Source organism: Dryobates pubescens, chromosome 7 (assembly GCF_014839835.1).
Source record: "Dryobates pubescens isolate bDryPub1 chromosome 7, bDryPub1.pri, whole genome shotgun sequence".
NCBI classification, from domain to species: domain Eukaryota; kingdom Metazoa; phylum Chordata; class Aves; order Piciformes; family Picidae; genus Dryobates; species Dryobates pubescens.
Window position 1 is genome coordinate 45,682,201 of NC_071618.1, and position 14,521 is coordinate 45,696,721.

Below are 14,521 nucleotides of genomic sequence, written 5' to 3' on the forward strand. Positions count from 1 at the left end.
GCCATTAACAGTTTTGTCCCAGGGATGTGTAACATGCTCCAGAGGCTTTACCTTGTTATCTGAACTCTTACATCCTTCTGCACTATTGATACTAGTTTTTCTTTTCAGGGAAGTATAAAAAGTTTTTGAAACTCTTTTATTCACCTAATAATTGAAAGACATGAGCACAAAGGAACGATGGCAGTGAGAACAGAAATGTATAGTTAACTAGCAGGAAAAGAAGTCCCATAACTAATATTCCCAGCTCAATGAAAAGGTGCCTTAAAGGATTTAGTGGAAAGACTTGGCACAGCACTGCAGCAGGTATTGCAAGGAGCAGTCGGGCTCATCACTGCCCGTGGTCAATCCTTTCGCAGAAGCCTGAAGTAGTTCTTAGCCCATTGTAGCAGGACCCCCATTTGAAAGACCAGCTGACCCCTTGCTGGCGCATGCTGATGCCTGCTCTTCCACACCAGCCATGTTAAGAGCTCTGCTCCTGAGATTCCTGCTTGTCTTGCTCCCAGGATGCAGTTGCTGTTCTTACCAGAGTGCAGAAACTTGTTACCTTAGTAGGTTATTTCTCTGCTAATTTGCAGGAAGATGGGTATTGTGCCAGTTGGAGCTCCCTGAAGACAGCATATAGGCAGCTACAAACTGTGACTTCAAACACAGTAGTGCACACAATCAGAGCAGAGTTGTAGCCAGGAAGGAGTTGGTCTCTTCTCCCAGGCAACCAGCACCAGAACAAGGGGACACAGTCTCAAGCTGTGCCAGGGGAAGTTTAGGCTCGAAGTGAGGAGAAAGTTCTTCACCGAGCGAGTCGTTCACCATTGGAATGTGCTGCCCAGGGAGGGGGTGGAGTCCCCGTCCCTGGAGGTGTTCAAAAGGGGATTGGATGTGGCACTTGGTGCCATGGTCTAGTCATGAGGTCTGTGGTGACAGGTTGGACTCGATGATCCTCGAGGTCTCTTCCAGCCTTAGTGATACTGTGATACCTTCACCATCCAGTCTTGACTCATGAGCAAGTTCTTTGCATAAATTGAATCACTCTCCCATTAAAGTCAGTGAAGAAACCCATGAGAAAATTTTAACTGGCATCTGTCCTTTCAGGCAGGTGTAAGGACCATGCACTATATGGCATTCACTGTCAAGAGGTGTGCTCTTACTGCACTTTCTGGACCCGGAGCATGCAGGGTGTGTTAAGCATGCCTAGACTAGACGGGTGTGCTGGTCTCACTGATCTGCTGCAATTGTACCTTAACACACTCATTACCGGATTATAATGAGAGCAGAAGTTTGCTGTAGTGATTTCTGTGGGGCAGCTCTACCACTAAAGATCTCTTTTCCATGGACACTGGCAGTGGACCTTTAGTACTTAATGTCAGTCCTGGCTGATGCTGTGTTATCAAACCCCTCTGCAAAGCAGAGGTGCTGACCGAGGGTTGCTTAACAGCCACACCGATCAGCGTCTTTTGTAAGTACCTCTTGGCTGGTGATAGCTCAAGCCCCCTAGGCTTTTCTGAAGCATTAGAGACTGGCTTACTCATTGTAGCCCACGGGCCAAAAATGAAGTTTCAAAGACTTAATCTTGCTAAGTCTCGAGACAAATGTAAGTAATTATCACTTTCATTTGAATGTTTAATTTGATTAAGCCGCAATGATATGCTCTCTTTTCCTGAGTCTGTGAAATGAGAACCACATACACACATGCTGCATTCCAGTCCGCCCTCGGGAAAGCTGAGCTGCCTTGGGCCCTGTTTGCTGAGGGTGGTGGGAGTACTGATCCTGCACCTCCTGCTGTTGTGGAGACTAGCAAGGATGAGCCTAATTCAGTGTGTGTGTGATTACCCGCAAAGGAGAAGATGTTCGAAGAGATGTTGATCAGCAGACAGCATTCAGCCTCCTCTTCAAGGATGGCAGAGCAGCTGCTGCAGCTTGGGCCACAGGGAATGTATGCATGCTGTTACAAAAGGAGGGTCAAAGCACCACAGGTTTGACCACAGAGCCAGCAAAGGCTGAGATTCAGCACTGAGATTTGTTCTGGACTTCCAAGTGTTATGGGAGAAAAAATGGTGGATGTTTGAGGCAGGAAAAATAAGGCTAGGAGCTTCAATCTGTGTTACAGGAGGATAAGAAGGACAGGAGTCAGGCACAGAGGAGGGACTGTAAGGACTCTCCTGAGAAGCAGCCAAATTGTGCATGGTAAAATCAGTGCATGGTAAATTCTGTCAATCAGAAATGTTTCAGAATTAGCAATTAAATGCAAACTCTTGCTTTAGCAGAACAAGACAAACCTTCACCAGCTCTGTCACATACAGCTAGATAGAATAAATAAATAGCAATATTAAGAACCAATAAAAAAGCCTAATCCTTTGTAGGTGTGCTAGGCAAGAGGTGCTTTGAAATGTGTCCTCAGGCACTCTAAAAAGGCATTAGACACTCCAGATAGTGCTGAGATAGCTGTATTGTGAAGAAGAAACTCACCTCACTCCACCCTCATCCAACATACACGGTAAAAAACCCATGCCTTTAATTTACTTCTAAGTTGATGCAAGTATTCTCTAGAAAACCTGAGCTGGCATTGTGAAATGCCCAGCAGTCTGCTGCTCTCTTAAAATTAGACATTTATTTGTTTTTTATGAAGTGAACTGTGTCCAAAGGGTTTACTTAAACATTTAGGTATTTAATTGGGCTAATTTCTTTCAACCAAATGAAAGTGGTTGTGCAACTCCATCTCTGCAAAGGGAAGTCATTCTTTAACTGAAGATACCCTGCCAAGTACAACCCCATTTGTTGATTAAAGTACATTCAGAAGATGAGCTATTTTGCTAATCAGAATGGAAAGTAACCTCCAATAATTTGACAGAGAGAGTGCTGCACCTGTAGAGGAGCCTACTCTCTACTCTTCCCTAGCAATCTGGTTATCCATCATGCAGAAACAAACAAACAAAGAAAACACACTGATTTATTAGGGCTTTGAGGAAGGAACAGCTCTGGCAAATCTTGTTGGGGAATTAAGGCCATGATAGGTCTTTGTTGTGTTGCATAGGAACACATAGCTTGCAGTTCCCAGCTCCCTAGCCATCCGGTCAGACATGTATAGATGTCTTGAGGCCCTCCTCTGTACTGTGGCATTGCTTCTCAAATCACAGATGAAACAAAGTTCTCACAAAAACACTAGTCTATGAACTGGGGTTCTCATTTGCTGCCTGTTCTTTAGGGTGGTGATTCCTAGAAGTAGGGAAATAGGAGTTGATGGCAGCCAGAGTAAAGAGATGTTCTTTTTACAGGCCAGTGCAGCTGTTTGCTCAGTGACTGAGTCAAAGTCCTTAGTCTAATGCCTGAGGTGGGGACTGGAGCTGTAAACTGGCAGCATTCAAAGGGACTGCCTGTCACTTTCACCAGTTGTCTGAGGATGGATCAAAATCATCTTAATCTCTTGTCGCCACACAAGCTGTTATTGTTATGCTGCATTATTTATGCTCTGGAGTTGACTGTGGGTCCATCCAGGACTGCACTGATGTGATACAGTGGGACAGAGCTGCTGACTGAAGGGTGTGAAAATGAGTCAGATCTACACAGTGCCATGGTCTGCAGGCTTTTCTAAAAGGGCAATATGAGGATGTTCATATGAACACATCAGCATTGGCTTGAATGTCTAAAATGAGTATGAGACTTCCTGTTAGGCCGTTGAATCCCTCAGAAGTGCATGTGGAGACTGCTCGGTTGTTGCATTCTCATTTCCATTGTGATGGGTACAGAGGCAGCTGGAATGCACAGAAGGTCCCAGAGAGGACAGGGCATGCTCAGTTTAACTCACAAAGCTGAGCCTCAGTTGGTACCTGGGAAACAGCACTATCAGACCAATACTTAACAGCCTGAATGGCAAAATTATTATCTAGATTAGGAGTCATTTATCTAACTGTAGATGACTCATGCCATTGTAAGTGCCCTAGGAGATTTCATCTGGCTTCCATCTGCCACTTGCCTACACTTACCTTATTAATCTGAAAAATCTGAAGATGCTAAATGTAAGACAAACTCCAATTTTAACTTGAGCTACTTGGAAAACAATTTCTCTTCCTTTGAGGAAATTCGGTGTGCCTGGGCACTCAGGACTCAGCCCGGGTGATCAATGTTCCATAATTCTTTTATGTCCTACCTGTTTTTTGTGAGATTGCTTTTTATGCCACACATCTCCTACCTAGGACCTACTCTTTTGTTCTGCTGGGTGATCCTTTGTGCTAAGAAGCATCCTGCAAGCATAGCGTGGTGTTTGCTGCAGGGCTTTCAGGGCTCCTCTTTGAGTTTCATTGTGCCTTTCTTTGCTACTAAAGCCAGTGAGAATCACAAGCCTGGCAGCAAGAGCTTGCACGGCTCAGGTGTGGCCATCAGCATGCCATGCCCTGCTTACCCACCTGGCAGCTGCTGTCACAGCCTGCCCAAAATACATTCTGTGCCTGCTTGCATTTCTGCCATCTTTGCAAACAGTTTCTCCTGCATGATCTTTTAGATCCCCTTCATGTTCATGCTCTGTCATGTGCTGCCACACTCTATCGCTGCCTGTCATGCACAGGGACATTCTAGGATGGGGGCCCAGCTGCAGCAGCAACCAAAGCAGATGGCTTCAAATGCACACCTTTGCTTGCCCTCCCTGGCAGTCCATCTATCTGTGAACTGCTGTGAAAGGGCTTTCCTGTAGCTGTCTGGAGAGCAACTTAAAAGGCTGGCTCCCATCATGAAATAATCAAGCAGTTGAATTGTCCTCAGAAGCTTTCAGAAACTTCTCTGTTGAGGTGTATTTGTTTCCAAAGATCATTATTATTAAGGTTCCCCTTTGCCACTTTTAGAGGGCTTGAAATGTCTTTGAGAGAACCATTGACTTGATAACTACTTTTGCTATAGAAATATTAAATCATGTTTAAAACACTTTAAAAGCAGACAGTGTAGTTACTAAAATGATAACATAAAATCCACACAGAAAGCAGGGAATATATATTAAAAATAGCTTTGTCAACTAATTTGCCTCAGGTGGCATCATTGCAGTATCTGGCTGAGTGTTGACACATAGTGCCAAAACGATCAAGTCAAGGATTTAGAGGGTAGAACAATTTATAAGACTCCTATTAAAGGCAAATACTTCAAAGCTGTGTTTTTCTATGAGCATCTCTCTGACAAAGCCAAGCTTTTTGTTCACAGATCCTCTGCAGACAGCTCAGAAATTTTACCCATTCTGTTTTTTGACTGGTGCTGAGCACTCTTTATGAGCATACCTGAGCTGCAGCTGCTGAGTTCTTAGACAGATGAATGAGTCAGACTGTGTGCTAGGAAAGAAAGTGCTTCATCAAGGAACATTTCCTCTTCAGTGCTACTTGGGTGACTTCCGTTCTTAAAATCTTTGTAAGACTTTGGAGGCTGTCTCAAGGCACACCTGTACTCAAGGTGCACATGTACTCAAGGTGCACATGTACTCAAGGCACACCTGTACTCAAGGTGCACATGTACTCAAGGCACTTATATTTGCTGCCAGAGCTTGACGGTAATGCAGGGACCCTCTGCAGTCAATGCAGGTAAGCAGGGACATCCATAAAGGGTCTCAGACCAACTAGAAGCAAGTACCTGGTGCTCATTATTACTTGAAAAGGGCAGTTAAACTGGTTCTTGGAATCTCTTTATAGTAAAAGCAGGGTGGGGGTGGAAACAGGAGCTACTAGGGCATGGGACAGCTGCTGTGCTTTAGATGTCTACCTTAAGATTTATGAGTGATGCTTTCTCCTTGTTGACTCCAGCAGGAGTCTTGGATACTGGTTCAGTGTGAGTAACTGCCCTGTGGATGTCCAACCTATCACCCAACACCATCTAATCAACTCAACCATGGCACTAAGCACCCCATCCAGTCTCTTCCTAAACACCTCCAGGGATGGTGACTCCACCACCTCCCTGGGCAGCACATTCCAATGGCCAATCCCTCTCTCTATGAAGAATTTCTTCCTAACATTCAGCCTAAACCTCCCCTGGCACAGCTTAAGACTCTGTCCTTTTGTTCTGATGCTGGTTGTCTGGGAGAAGAGACCAACCCCCACCTGGCTACAACCTCCCTTCAGGGAGTTGGAGAGAGCAATGAGGTCTCCCCTGAGCCTCCTCTTCTCCAGGCTAAGCAACCCCAGCTCCCTCAGCCTCTCCTCCCAGGGCTGTGCTCCAGACCCCTCCCCAGCTTTGTTGCCCTTCTCTGGACACCTTCCAGCCACTCAACCTCTTTCCTAAACTGAGGGGCCCAGAACTGGACACAGGACTCAAGGTGTGGCCTGAGCAGTGCTGAGTACAGGGCAGAATGACTTCCCTGCTCCTGCTGGCCATCAGGGTACTTGTTTGTCTTTCACTGTCCCATGATAAATGCACACCTACATCAAATTTAGGGATTGATTAAACAAAATTATGTGATCCTCCAAAGACAGGAGGATTTGTTAATGTAAGTGAGTGTCTGAATAGAGCAGAATTGGATAATATAAAATTCACATTTGTTTTTCCACTTTTGTACACTTCTGTCCTTCATGAAATGTTATGCATCTAATTTCAGATCCAAATGACCATGCAATTTCTTTGGCCAGCTCCAAGTACCCAAAGTAGCTTGATCTGTGGTGTAAGAAATATGTTTTCTGAAAGGACTCAATTGAGAAAGTCACATCCAGGCATTCAAAGCAGGCAGGTTCACTACATTCGTTACTTTGTGTTGAGCTGTTTGTTGGGCTGCAGTTTTACCTTATATAGTGTTCTTTGTTTCACATAACTGCTTTAATCCTTTCTGGATGCATTCCAAGTTTCAGCTTCCTTCCCTGCTTTGGTAGCTGATTTCACGTGACAGGTTTTCATTGTAGCTCTGTCAAGAAAAAAAATCTTCAGCCATTTAATTTATCTTGGCTTTGTTTCAAAGTAATTGTGCTTTCTTATTAATTAGCTGATTATCTTTTACATTCATTTGTGGCTTTCACATCTCCAAATCCCTGTGTATCCCTTAATACCACACTCCTTACTCTTTCCTCTGATTGTTTTTCCAACACACTGATTGATTACATGGCTTCACATTCCCTGTAGTGCTGGACTCTCAAGTGAAGCTGCTAATTAGAGTTCCTGCACAACTTTTTGCAAGTGGGAATTGTAGTTTTCACTTTTGAAGGTGTGTCATTTGTATTATTCAGCCTGGCTAATGCTGAAGCCTTTTTTCCCCTTTATCTTGGAAAATAGGCTGTGCTTAAGGTTAAAGGATTTGTCAATACTGCAGGCTGCAAGCCCAGGATGGTCTTAGCATTGACAGCGAAGAATACATAGAATACATAGAATAGAATACATAGAATAAACCAGGTTGGAAGAGACCTTCAAGATCATCGTGTCCAACCCATCAATCAATCCAACCCACCTAAACAACTAATCCATGGCACCAAGCACCCCACCTGAACACCTCCAGTGATGGTGACTCCACCACCTCCCCAGGCAGCCCATTCCAATGGGCAATCACTCTCTCTGTAAGAAGATACAAATATTTAAGATACTGAGTGTTCCAGTTAACAGATTTGCATCCAAGACACTTTCATACTCTAGATACTGTTCATAAGTGTCAGTTATTGGATCTTTTAGACAAAAATCATATGTTATTTCCAGGACCTTGATACCTCTGTGTGATAATTATTTATAAGACAGCACGGGTAGGAATCCTGATAAAATTCTGTTGTGCCAACAGGATCCTGGCACAGCTCCGCAGCTGACCAAGTATCTGCATATTTGCTGTTGCAAATTTTCACTCACTCCCAAATTTGTCTTAATTTTTATTTGCCTTCTCTATTAAAGCATAAGGAGGGAGCTGAGGGACACATAGGATGGCCCTGAAGATCACATTAGAAATTGGGAAAAGGCGTGGAAGCGTTAGCCTGTCAGGCTTGGCAGAACTACCTTTTGCTTTCCCTCTTTGCTTTATTTCAGTTTGGTAAATATTGTCTGCTCTGCTGAATACTGTTCTCCCTCACCTTGCTTTTGCCCTTTATCCTGGGGGACTGCAATTTTTGTACATCCTTTTACAAAAGAGAGGAATGTGCGTTTCCACTCTCTCCTCCTTTTATGTGCTTGGGAAATGGCCATTCATCCTTACACCTGCAAGCTCTGTTATTCCATCATTTCAGTGTTCATCTTTACACTCTCTTGCCTCCAATCCCGGTAAAACAAATGCAAAACAAAACAAAAGTTCTTAATGGCTGACTGCAAATTTACCTCAGCCAGCTTGGACAGTCCTGCTTCACTGAGCAACCAAGAGGTCTGGTTATTTATGTTCTTCAACCACAGCAACAACAACACCCCACCAAAACAAGAACCAAACCCAGCAACAGAACCAGAGCTAGCAAAATGCTGAAGCAGCTTCTCCCTCTCTACTGACCTGTCAGATAAAGACTGATTTGTTAAAAGTAGCACCAGTTCTGTGCAGAGAAGGAAGCTGCTGTGATGTGTGTCATCTCTCTCTGATGGGGAATTTACTTTGGCATGAGAACACATCCAGCACATCCAGCTTATGAGCAAGAGCAGGTACACATTCTTGCACGCACTCTACACCCTAAATGGACTGACACGCTTCTACCTGTGCATGCATACTCCTATGGATCCTTAAGGAAGAAACAGCTTTTCGGCTTTGGTGTGTGTGTGATAATTGGTGAGATTTCAATGACTGTTGTAATTCTATCAAGTATTTAGGTGCTCTTGCTCTTCATTTTAGTGTTGTGACCTTAAAGAAAGAGGGAAACTGCAATGCAGCATTTCTGATCTGTAATGTGATGGGGGCTGTGAAGGCAAACTGCTTTACTTGATGGCTGAATTTAAACCCCAGTTGTGCAAAGCTCTTAATCATTTGCTTACCTCTGGATGTATGACTAGGCCTCCTGATCCCAGCACAATAAACATGGACATGACAAAGGGTCCTTCTCTAGTACCCAGTATTAAAGCCTGAAGGCAAAGTCGATCTTCTCTAACATTTCTATAGGTATGTTTCTTTTCATTTGATGTGACATTTAATGACTCATCAGCTTTGCTTTATATGAAGCTTCCTGCTCCTTTTAAAATGTGTTTCATGTCAAAGTGAAGCAGAAGTCTTTCTACAATTTGAATTGCAACTATATTAACCAATGATTGACAACCAACAATCTTCCTTTAGAGTGCAGTGGATTAAAACAGGTTATCTGTGTAGTAAGATGAGGATATGAGAGCAGAAACATCAACTCCAAAATATTTCCCCCCCTTATGCAACACAGGATTACCAAAGGGGTAATGTTTCGTGCAGTGTAGGCAATCGTTCACTGCAACAGGTACCTTCAAGATGGATTATCTCTGGCCTTACAGCTATGGAAGCAGGACTTACCTACACTTAAAGTGAAAAGTATAGCTAAGTCCTGTGCCCTCAGACACCTTTCCTGCTGCAGGCTGTTCTTCAATACAATAGCATGAAACACTGTTCTGCTCAGCATCATCCAAGTACAGATCAAGCTATTCTGTCTGAGGCCTCCTATTGCTCCTGCCACAGGCTGGAAATAATGGCCAGGTTTATTGCTGTGTTATTATTGCTCTAAGGTCAGGCTCCCGGATCTTTCATCCATTCTCCTGCACTCTTTTATTCTTTCATTTGTTCATCTTGACCCAGCTCACACTTGTGAACTACACTGCATTTGTTAGATGAAGGGGCTGCCTGCCATGTCTCAGAGCATTAAGTAGGACAGTGGTCCTTAGGGTAAATGGAGCATGGTATGGAGAAACAAATGTCATTCTTTTCAGCCAGGACTGAATGTGTGTGTTTTATCTGTTGAGAACATCTCTGACACTGCTTTAAGAGGTCTTTTTTCTTAATCTGTATTACATACACCCCTCCCCTCTCCCATTGCCAAGGCTCAAAAGCTGAAATCATGCCATGCAAAACTTCAGGTTTGCTTCAGTCTGTGCCTCTTTGGTCAGTTCTATCAGGTGAATCTTTAAACTATTTCTAAAGCAGTGTTTTGACATTTATTTTCTTTACCTGGAAGCATCATCATGAGAAAGATTTTCAAGCTGCAATTACAGTTCTCTAGTTCTAGGAATACTCAATAATTTAAAAAGACCTATCAATCAGAGTCCATTTTATGATAAGAAATATTTTAGCACGTTCCACACGGGTGTAAACATGGTAATTTTCAAAGCAGACATCTGCTGAATGCTTCAGTCTGGTTTTCACATTTCCAGTAGAAGCTACGGTGTGTGTACACAGGCAAAGCAATAGATCACAGAATCACAGAGCTAACCAGGTTGGAAAAGACCTTCGAGATCATCAAGTCCAATCTGTCACCCAACACCATCTGATCAACTAAACCATGGCACCATGGTCTTCTCTTTAGGAAGTCAGACTCTCTGTGTGGTCTTTGATGTGGAAGCCAAGAATGGTGTTGATGTACAGATCACAACCAGATTTCAAAACAAGTAAAGCTCTCTGTCTGCTCCAGCACATTAACAAGAGAGGCTAATGAGCTCAAGCCAAGGTCATAGTTCCTCAGGGTCTCATCAAGGTCTTTGTTTCACTAGACATTTTTTAAAAATAAAACATTTTGAGGGTCTTAAAGAAAAAGAAATTTTAAAAAGTACTGTGCTTCCTGCTCTGGTGCCAGCTTCAAACCTTCCGTGCCTCAGAGCATAGGTGTTGCTTCCTCTCCTTTCAAAACTGGCCTGACAATATCCTGCAGACAGAGCTCACGTTGTCTTCCTTGAGGCATGTTAGTGCTCTGGACATGTTGAGAGGCACAGACATCTTGTGTGTCAGGAGTAGCTGATCTGATAATTGCCTGAACTCAAAGCCTGGCCCCCGAGGATGCCACTGGTTCAGAGTCTGGACATGCCACTTGTTTCAGCTCTTACTTTCAAGATGGAAACGCTACTGTTAGCATCAGTTCTCTGGAGGGAAGAGTGGTTTCTGCTGCTTTTTCCAGGGTGTGGAAAGGAAGCATTGTATTGCTGCTCGTGCTTTACTGAGTGCACTCACTGCTCAAACCAGGGCAATGCTACCCAACATGGCAACAACAGGGAGACTCTCAGTTGTAGTGAGGCCCAAATAGAATGAGCAAGATGATGCAGCCCAAGTGAAAATTGCTTTTGAGGTTGGCTGAACTCTTGAGCAATAACAGCAGCCATCCCCCTGCTTTTAGAGGTCTCTGTCAGAAGGCTTTTCCTGATCTCCTCCTCTGCCCCAGGCACACCATGAGATTCCACAGCACCATTTGCTGGTGATGAGCTTGGCTGTGTAAAGGCACTGAGGCCACTAAATGTACTGAAGGCCACAGTGTGACACTGCTACGAACATTAGACAAAACATAAGTGAAGTTTTCAGCAATGAATTGTGACTTTGGGTGAGGATAGGGACATTTCTCTATTTTTGTATTTCTGGACACAATTCCCACAGCAGCTTCCATGACTGTGGTCCCCTGACACCATGCTCCTTTGTGGAGGGTCAGGATTGATTCCTGGGCGAGGGTGATGTGAGCAGGTTCCCCACAGCCATGCTGGGTGTTATTGACACCCAGCAGCTTGCAGCTGGGTCTGGTTTTGAGCTCCATTGCTGCAGTGGTGGAGCTGGACCCACTCATCTCTTTCTGAGGGGAGCAGGCCCTGGCCCAGTTTGGCTTCAGACTCTCAGTATTTCATTTGAAAGCAGTGTGGAGGAGAAGAAAGAGAAATGTGGGGAAAATGCCACACTTCCACTGCAGCTGCTTGTGGACAGTGGTGCCATGGGCACTCCTTGGGCTGGGCAGGCAGGGGGATGCTTGCCGCGTGGCTGGCACACTTGCGGAAAACAGCCACCGGCCAAGCAAAGGAGCTCAGAGGCCAGGCTGCTGAGCTGGCACAGAGGGTTCAGGGGAGCCGGTCAAAGAGCCTGGCTTTTGCCATTGCTTGGCTCACATGCGCTGGTCCCTGCCGCGGGTGGACACGCTGGCGGGCAGAAACCTCGAAGCGTGCTTTTGCCTGGGTGCTCAGAATGGAGTCTGACAGCAGCACTTCTTCCCCAGCTGATCCTGTGTTGCTCTGTTTGCCTTGCAGGGACCTGCCACATCGGCTGGGCCTACTACTGCACGGGCGGGGGCGCGGCGGCGGCCATGCTGGTGTGCACCTGGCTGGCCTGCTTCTCGGGCAAGAAGCAGAAGCAGTACCCCTACTGAGGCGCCCTGGGGCACGGCCGCTGCCAGACCCCCAGGGGCCTGCCGGCTCTCTGGACAGCCACAACGGACGAGACATTTTTCAGTGCTTTCTCTCTGGAGCAGGTGTGGGGAGGGACAGCGGGTGGCTCCTGGGAACAGCAGCGCAGAGCCACCCGGCTGGGCTGGACGGAGCCTGGCGTTCCTACCCACGCCTGCTCGTGGTCTGCTCCGCGGGAATGCAAGCAAGGAAAACTCCCCTTTGGCAGTGGTGAAAGTTGTGTGCACTGATGAACTGAGGGGCTGGTGAGGGGATGGCAGTGCCAAGGGTCTGGGTGGTGCCCAGCAGCCCCTCAGCACAGTGCTGCTGAAAGCACACATGCACGCACAGGCGGTGACCGTGGCACAAAACGAGAGGAAACTTTTTCCGGTGCGACCCTTCTTTACCTTCTTCCTTTTCTTTCTCTCTTTCTTTCTTTATTTTTCACTTCTCTCCAGTGGTTTAAAATTCAGTGTTGCAACACTTTTTAATTAAACTTAATAAAAGGACCAATAAGCCACTTTGTCAGTATTTTATATATTCTCTACACGTTTTTCTTCCCAAAACATTTAGCCACTGCTTATCCAGCCCTATATAACTTTTGTTAAGTCTCTGTGTCTTCAGCATTATCACAAAGATGCAGTATCATTACTTGGCACATGTAGCCTCTCCCTGCAGTACTTTCATGAAGTGCAGTAAATGGGCAGTTCTCTGTCCATTGGGAATTCCACTCACGGTACTGTAGAGCTCTGTTGGTTGTGTACGACTGACAGGAAACTTCCCCAGACGTAGATTTCTGTTGCTGTTATGTTTAGCTCATGGCTGTTGTATTGTGCTGTACCATGTTTATTATTTCAATACTCATTTTTGTAAAGATATATATATAATATGTGCTATTTTATGTTTGTATTTGGAAAATCTCTGTAAATAAATTTTTCCTTGATCAATACTTGCAATGCATAGTCCTGTCAAGAGATCAGGAAGTTCCTTCCTACATCCCCACTGCAGAAAGCCTTATAAATGATCATGACTTTTATGACTGTGGTGTATCCTTTTTCTCTGTAAGATATACAAGTTTAGGGTTCAGTTGCATCACCTGAGGACGGACATCCATTGTCACCAAAGGCATTCTGGCATATTCCACATTGTCGCCTGATACTGGCGTGTGTCTTGTAGGACCTCAGCAGCATCTTCCCCTTTTTGTCCTGGGTGCTGTGGACTCAGCTTTTCACACAGCTGACTGAAACAAGCCTTTACTTTCTTAACAGCATTGACACTGGTCACATATCTACCAGGTGGTATTTTGTGTGTGCGACAATGGCCCTGTACATAGAAGTACAGAATCATAGAACTGTTAGGGCTGGAAGGGACCTCAAGGATCACCCAGTCCCACCCCCCCCTGCCATGGGCAGGGACACCTCACACTACAGCAGGTTGCTCACAGCCACCTCCAGCCTGGTTGCAAACACCTCCAGGGATGAGGCTTCCACCACCTCCCTGGGCAACCTGTGCCAGTCTCTCACCACCCTCACGGGGAAGAACTTCTTCCTAACATCCAATCTGGATCTACCCATTTCTAGTTCTGCTCCATTTCCCCCAGTCATATCACTCTCTGACACCCTCAAAAGTCCCTCCCCAGCTTTCTTGTAGCCCCTTTCAGACACTGGAAGGCCACAATAAGGTCTCCCAAGAGTCCTAACATGCAAAACACAAACCCAGTCTTTCAGTTTCTTTAAGAAAAGCAATGTGACCTTAGAGCATGGGAACTTGTAAGGGGTTTTCAGGCATTTGACTAACTGATGTTATTCCCTTTCAAATGTGTTGTTCTGCTCTTGTTTTCCTGTATTTCTAAGTTATTGTCTGTGTTCTAGTTGTGGCTCTGCTGGTTAATAATACTTGCAGAGGTTGCAGTTGCTTTGTAGAATACATCGAGCAGCTTCTTGGAGGTACATGGAAATAGCAATCTCAGCTTAGGGTGATCAATCCTGATACCACTGAACTGAATTTTATTGAGTTTCATGATAGGCTAAGCACTATTTATTCACTTTATTGTGCTGTGCAGTGAAAACAAAATTGTACCTCACCCCTCACAGTCTAGGCCATAATAGCCCTATCACACCTGATTGTATTTCTGCTGAGAAGCACCCCAACCCTGCCATGGGGTCTTGCTTCTCCACATGCTACACCAGTGGCACTTGCAGCAGTGGGACCTTCAGCTCTCTCCACCTGCTTCCAGGTTTCGGATCTTGCCCCTTCTCCCCAGTGCTCAGGACCATACCCAAATGTACTGCAGGAGATCACTGGTATTCCATACACCCCA

General features: G+C 45.2%; 1 protein-coding gene across 1 annotated transcript in view; it reads left to right on the forward strand.

Annotated features, from left to right (window-relative positions):
- LHFPL6 (LHFPL tetraspan subfamily member 6) overlaps nt 1–12,628 on the forward strand; it is a 150,605-nt gene extending 137,977 nt beyond the window's left edge. The window contains exon 4 of the mRNA XM_009908670.2: nt 12,067–12,628. Within this exon, the coding sequence (XP_009906972.2) occupies nt 12,067–12,185 (119 nt within the window). The 3' untranslated portion in view covers nt 12,186–12,628. The remainder of the gene's footprint in view (nt 1–12,066) is intronic.
- The last annotated feature ends 1,893 nt before the right edge of the window (nt 12,629–14,521 follow it).